The sequence below is a fragment of the Sitophilus oryzae genome, unplaced genomic scaffold, assembly GCF_002938485.1.
Source record: "Sitophilus oryzae breed Bouriz unplaced genomic scaffold, Soryzae_2.0 scaffold_465_pilon_pilon, whole genome shotgun sequence".
NCBI lineage: Eukaryota > Metazoa > Arthropoda > Insecta > Coleoptera > Curculionidae > Sitophilus > Sitophilus oryzae.
This window is the reverse complement of record NW_022147046.1, coordinates 510,948-517,511: the sequence shown is the minus strand read 5'-3', so window position 1 is coordinate 517,511 and position 6,564 is coordinate 510,948. Positions and strand designations below refer to the sequence as shown.

The window sequence follows — 6,564 nt, the reverse complement described above, 5'->3', positions numbered from 1 at the left end:
CATAGTTTTAGCTGTCATTAATAGGACATATAGCAAATTTGTAGAAGTGCACCGACTGTCCCTAGCGACTCATGGGAACACTATGAGATCTGGTAATAATAGTAATAAAAACATCACCGATGAAGCTGTGGGGAAACCCCCTAGCAACACTGGGAACAGTAACAATGAAAGTTCCAAGGGGCCAAACCCAAAGAGAACTACAGGAGAGGTGGCTGACACTTGCGTGAGACCATCCTCCGCAAGTGGCATACAAGTTACCACCTCCTCCAAGGGTCGGGAGCCTCCTACCTCTAAACCCAACAGGCGACACAAGCTACCGTTTCGTCTACCCGGCCTGGGTCGTAGCTCCTCGACTGTGAAGGGCACGGGTCTCCGTAGGAAGTCCTGGGACTGTATGATGAGTTATAACTCAAGAAAGGGGGACAAAATAGATCTCTAAGGTCGCAGAGATTAACCCCCCTCCCACTTATTCTAAATTCTAATTCTAATGTTCCTTGGTAAAAATAGTGTAGTTTGTTAGAGTTGGCGCAATTTAAGGAGCCAGGAGCGTCATCAGTGATGCGATTGTATAGGCTTGGTGCATTTCAGTTGATTTTTAAGATTCCGACAGCAGCGCTCAATATGGCAGAAATAAGAAGTACTCACCAACTACCCGATCATGTCAATCGCATTGAAATATATTAAAATCGTATATTTGTCATGATATTTAAGCATTTTAGTTTTTACTAATGCAGTTATTGAAACTATAAAACTCAGGTACGAGGTTTGTGTGACTTTTTCGGGTAGTTAAAATTAAGTGAAAAAGAATCCGAACTGAACGTCGCATTGTGTTGTGACCATCTCAAATAGCAATAAATTTGCCGAAAAATGTTTACACCTGAGGTTCACACGTAAAGGAGGGCGTAATTAGGTGATTGTTAGGTGCAATAACATTCAATAACTGATATTAAACTCTCCCGAAACCAACATTTTATAGCTTCACAGCTTCTCACACGGATATGATCAAAAGCAAAAATGGATTGAAGCAGTTCGACGAAACAAGTGAGTAAACAATGTGCCCATTACACAATCAAAAAATGAAATAAGCATATACTATGAGAGGATAAAATACAGCGTTGTTCACCACATACGACACGGAGTATTGTAGCTAAACGATTAGATTTTTTCAAATTCTAAGTTTTGGGTTCGTTGAAGGACTATTAGAGTTACAATTTAAAAATATTTTTACAGAATACAGAGTGTCCCAAATAAATAAAAAATATCAAAGTTGTATTTTTTTAAATGGAACACCCTGTAGGTTATTACATTTTTAGTTTCTATGATTAAAATGAAGGTAAATTTGATTAAGGTTTACCCCACTTTAATTTGACTGTTTTTGAAATATTTACGTTTTTGTCAAAATACAGTAATAATTTTAATACTTCATTTCTCTAGTCGTATTTAAGTTTTTAAAAGCAAATATTGTACTGAAGTATTTCTATCTACTAAATTTTGTGTTGCAATAATAAAAATTATACTACCTTATACAGAGTGTCCAAAAAAATATTTTAAGTAATTACTAGCTTTAAACGGCAATAACTTGTTTAATTTAAATGGAACACCCTGTATATTTTCTGAGAATCAGATGCACAATTTCATTGTCTATCAAATTGTATTATACCATTTTCTACCTATCACTTCAAGTTTTCGTAGAAAATGCATTTTCTTATAATTTAGACCTCATTTATTATATACCCATGGAATATTGCCATTTTAGATTATTTTTATAGATGTAACAAATTTTTAAAGAGTATAGATGCTAATATTGTCCATATAGTTCGTTTATTTTATTAAAAAATAAAAAAAAACTGTTTAAATATGTGTTAAATAGGACCAATTAATATGATTCCAGTATTCAAATTACATTAATTGACTGTTTGCGTTAATTAAGAATAATTGCTCGAAATACTAAAAAATTGAATTTTCTATGTGTACTAGACAGTGTGGTAAAAAGCACAGGTAAAAAGTAACACGACACACAACCTTAAAAATTTTATTTCATTTTTTGACGAATGCTTATTTATAACAGGGACGTTCATTTTCATAACTTATTATATTGATTTCTGATTCAAATCCACATTTATTTAAAACAATTTATTAACTAACACAATTAAGTACGTAATTAATTAATATTTAGGCGGAAATAATGGTGGTATATTTAATTAATTATATATTTTTTATAAAGATTTAAATAGTTTTTTTTGTATACAAATGAGCTAGTAATATTATCGTTTTTAGCATCTGAATATTTTGTACATTTATTGCAAGCTTTAAAAACAATCTCAAATCAAAAATGTCAATAGCTTTGTTCGGGCAGGTTCGGGTTCTTATTATTACCGATTCTGAACTGTCCTAGAACTCTGCCGCGCATGCGCTAATGAAATAATTTCTCCCTATTTCCTTCTGCGCATTCGTATCACAGTTCTAGGACGGTTCAGAATCAGTAATAAGAATAACCCGAACTAAGCTATTATTCCATGGGTATATTGATAAATGAGGTCTAAATTATAAAAAAATGTATTTTCTTCGAAAACTTGAAGGGATAGCTGGAGATAGGTAAAAAATGCTATGATACAATTTGATAGACAATTAAATTGTGCATCTGATTCTCCTAAAATATACAGCGTGTTCCGTTTAAATTAAACAAGTTATTGCCGTTTAAAGCTAGAAATTATTTAAAATAATTTTTTAAACGCTCTGTATGAGCTAATATTATTTTTATTATTGCAACACAATAACCGATTAATAAATAAACTTCTTATGAAGCCTTAAAATTTTTACTGCAATTTCACAAAATTGAAAATATTTCAAAAACGGTAAGGTTTAAGTGTGATAAACCTTAATTAAATTTACCTTTATTTCAATCGTAGAAACTAAAAATGTAATAATATAGAGGGTGTTCCATTTCAAAAAATACAACTTTAATATTTTTTATTTATTTGGGACAAAATATTTTTTATTTATTTGGTTTTCAAAACTTACAATTTGTAAAAATCTAATCGTTTAGCTACAATACTCCGTGTCGTATGTGGTGAACAACCCTGTATAGTTTGCAATATTAATGGTATACTTTTTTTATGAACATCTTCTAAAATTATTATAATTGTGTCCCTTTAAATTTATTAGCTTGAATATTGGCTTGAATAATAAATAAATTATAATACAAGTTAGACCTTCTGAAAATACCAAAGCGAAGAGAAGCGCTACCCAGTTTTTTATTCTATGCGCCACCCTGTATAGCCGAGGAATCCCAGAAATTGATTTATTTTTATCACAAAATATTGAGGTTATGTTTAAACGTCAAAACACGTAAACATTCATTAAAGGCTGTTAAAGGATAAAATTGTATTTAAACAATATTTAATTTAAATATGAATGTTATATCGGCAGTTAAGGCTTATATAGTCAAAATGACTGAAGAAAGTGAACCCGGTATGAAAGTTTTACTGATGGATAAAGAAACTACGAGCATAGTCAGTATGGTTTATGGCCAAAGCGAGATTCAACAAAAAGAGGTGTTTCTCTTAGAAAGAATAGACTCTCCTAATTACTCTAATTCCACAGGCTTGAGGTACTTGAAGTGTCTCGTTTTCTTGCGCCCCACACAACAGAATATTGAGTTGCTCTGTACAGAATTACGGAACCCAAAATATGGAGCTTACTATATTTATTTCTCTAATATTGTTGCTAAGGCTGATATTAAAATACTGGCCGAAAACGACGAACAAGAAGTTGTTAAAGAAGTTCAAGAACTCTACATGGATTATCTAGCTGTAAATCCCCATTTGTTTTCAATGGGTATTCCGATGTGTTTGAATGCGATAAATACAACAGAAATAACTTGGAACCATGCAGCTTTACAGAGAACTATACAAGGCTTAGTTTCTGTCCTTTTGTCTGTTAAAAAATCTCCCATTATTCGGTAATATTAATTTATTTTTTGTTTAAACAGCTGTGAAGACACAGAAGTATTTTTTTAGATATCAAGCTAACTCAAAATTAGCTAAAGACTTGGGAAACCGTGTTGATGAAACAATGAATAAAGAATCGTCCTTATTTGCTTTTGACCAAAGTGGACATAGTCTTTTACTTATATTGGATAGGCGAGATGATCCAATAACACCCCTTTTAAATCAGTGGACGTATCAAGCGATGGTGCATGAATTGTTAACAATTAATAATAACAGAGTAAGCCTGTCTGGTACTCCAGGTACAAATTTTTAGTTTTACTTGTGAGATTCTGTTAAATATGAGTTTTTTAGGAGTGTCTAAGGAGTTGTCAGAAGTTGTTCTCTCAGCTGAACAGGATGACTTTTACAAAGATAATATAGTAAAGAACTATGGCGAAATCGGTCAGAATATCAAGGAACTTATGGACAAATTTCAGGCAAAAGCAAAAAGTCATCAAAAAATCGAAAGTATAGCAGATATGAAGAACTTTGTCGAGTCCTATCCCCAGTTTAAAAAACTGTCTGGAAACGTAACCAAACACGTCACGGTAGTAGGCGAGTTGAGCACTAGAGTGAACAAGTACCATTTGCTAGAGGTCTCGGAGGTTGAACAAGAAATTAGTTCGCAAAACGACCATTCAGGTCACTTGTCTAGCATCAAAAAACTGATTCATAATGATAAAATCAGACACACCGACGCGGCCAAACTTGTGATGCTTTACGCCTTGAGATACCAAAACCACAGTAACAATGAGATCCCTGGTCTTATAGATTTGTTAGAAAAAAGAGGAGTGTCAGATAAACTTATAAAAGACATAATTTACCTTCTAGAGTACGCAGGTTCACACGCCAGGCAAAGTAATCTATTCAACGTTGAAAATGCCGTTAAAATAACCAAAAGGTTTTTCAAAGGTTTGAGCGGTGTTGATAATGTTTTTACACAGCACAAACCTTTACTACACGATACACTCGAAGATCTTATTAAAGGGAGACTAAGAGATAATTTGTACCCTATCGTCGGAAATCATTCTAGCGGTATCAGAGCGCTGGATATAATAATATTTATTATAGGAGGGGCTACGTATGAAGAAAGCCTGGCAGTTCATAATTTGAACAGCAGTTATCCTAGTTTTAATATTGTTTTAGGAGGTACAAATATTCACAATTCTAGCAGTTTTCTGGATGAAATCGAAAATGCCTTTAGGAACGTTGATATGACGAAGAGAAGGCATACGAGGCATATTCGAAACGTTAAATTTGATTTCAAATAGTATAGTTTATAGATAGATTTTACCCCCGTATATGTATATAAAATTATTGTTTAATATTTATATTATTTTATGTTGTGTTTATCAGATAATAAAAATATTACTGGAGCAGTGAAAATGTCTGGCTTTTGATTAATTGTAATTAGTTTAATCATTCAGAACCTCGTAATTAGTGGAATAAATTAGTGGTTTCAATTACACTTTATACTTTTTAGTTTAAAATCATTCATAATATTGAAAAAAACGTATAAAGTTTGATAAAGCTTCATTCGGAACCTCGTAATTAGTGGTTTCAATTAGCGTAAAGTTTGTTCCTCTATTTTCAATACTAGCATTCAGAACGTCAAAATTAGTGGTAGTAATTTTTAATTAGTAGAAAAAGATAACAAGCTTTTAACTTTTCCACTAATTATACCACCAATTTATTCCACTATTTGCGAGGTTCGGAATGAAGCTTTGCTTTGAGATGTACAGGGTGTGTCAGAACTAAGATCCATACCAAAGTTATATTTTTTCTTATGGAACACACACACACCCGGTATTTTATTGCATTTTAGGATTCTTGGGCATAAAATAAGAAATTTATTATAGGGGTTTAATATGTTTAAAAGTTTTAGTTTTTGAGATATTTAAATATATTTAAATATGCATGCTATAATAAAAAAGTTTATCAACACCTTGTAGCTAGAGAAATAAACTTTACTAAACAATTTGATTGCTTCCTTAAATGTATACAGGGGAATCAAAAATTGCTGGTCTATTTTAAATATTTATTTTACATAAAAACTTCGTTATTTCAAATGAAACACTATGTATTTTTTTAAATAAGTCAAAGCAGATTTAAATGCTCTTTCAAACTATATTAGGGTTTCCTATACCTATCTGGCTCACATTTTGAATAAAAAGCGATTTTTTAATAAAATTGTAATCAAGATGGCTGGTGTCCATGGCAATTTTCAAGTGACACTTAGTAGCTATTTTCAAAATCGACAATAGTTTATGGTCTTTGTTTAAATTTATAACAGGTTATTTTTATTTAATTTACCTACAGTAAGGTTAATAAGTATTACATTATCAAGAGAAATGAAGCAGTATTTGCTTGCGGAAGGAATGGATATGTTACTAGTGATTTTAATTTGTGAGGACAATTGCTTATTGGCCTGAAGGGTTTAGGCTCAAAAATATCCAAATACGAATTTTCTCAACAAGCGTTCCTTTGAAAAACTACTTTTCTTTTTTCGCAGTCCTGATAGTGTGGTATACGAAAAACCTATCAGGCAGAAACCTGTCGTTAGAGGTGAAGAAAA

General features: G+C 32.0%; 1 protein-coding gene across 1 annotated transcript; it reads left to right on the top strand.

Annotated features, from left to right (window-relative positions):
* Positions 1–3,309: 3,309 nt before the first annotated feature.
* On the top strand, positions 3,310–5,375 carry LOC115885977 (vacuolar protein sorting-associated protein 45). The gene is made up of 3 exons (XM_030905010.1): positions 3,310–3,961; positions 4,020–4,249; positions 4,302–5,375. Exons 1-3 carry the CDS (start codon positions 3,411–3,413, stop codon positions 5,258–5,260), a joined length of 1,740 nt encoding a protein of 579 aa, XP_030760870.1. The 5' UTR covers positions 3,310–3,410; the 3' UTR covers positions 5,261–5,375.
* Positions 5,376–6,564: the final 1,189 nt, after the last annotated feature.

Coding starts and splice junctions, on each gene's coding strand:
- LOC115885977 (XM_030905010.1), top strand. CDS start 3,411: ATGAATGTTATATCGGCAGTTAAGGCTTATATAGTCAAAATGACTGAA. Junction 3,962..4,019: donor AAAAAATCTCCCATTATTCG/GTAATATTAATT, acceptor GTATTTTTTTAG/ATATCAAGCTAACTCAAAAT. Junction 4,250..4,301: donor AAGCCTGTCTGGTACTCCAG/GTACAAATTTTT, acceptor TGAGTTTTTTAG/GAGTGTCTAAGGAGTTGTCA.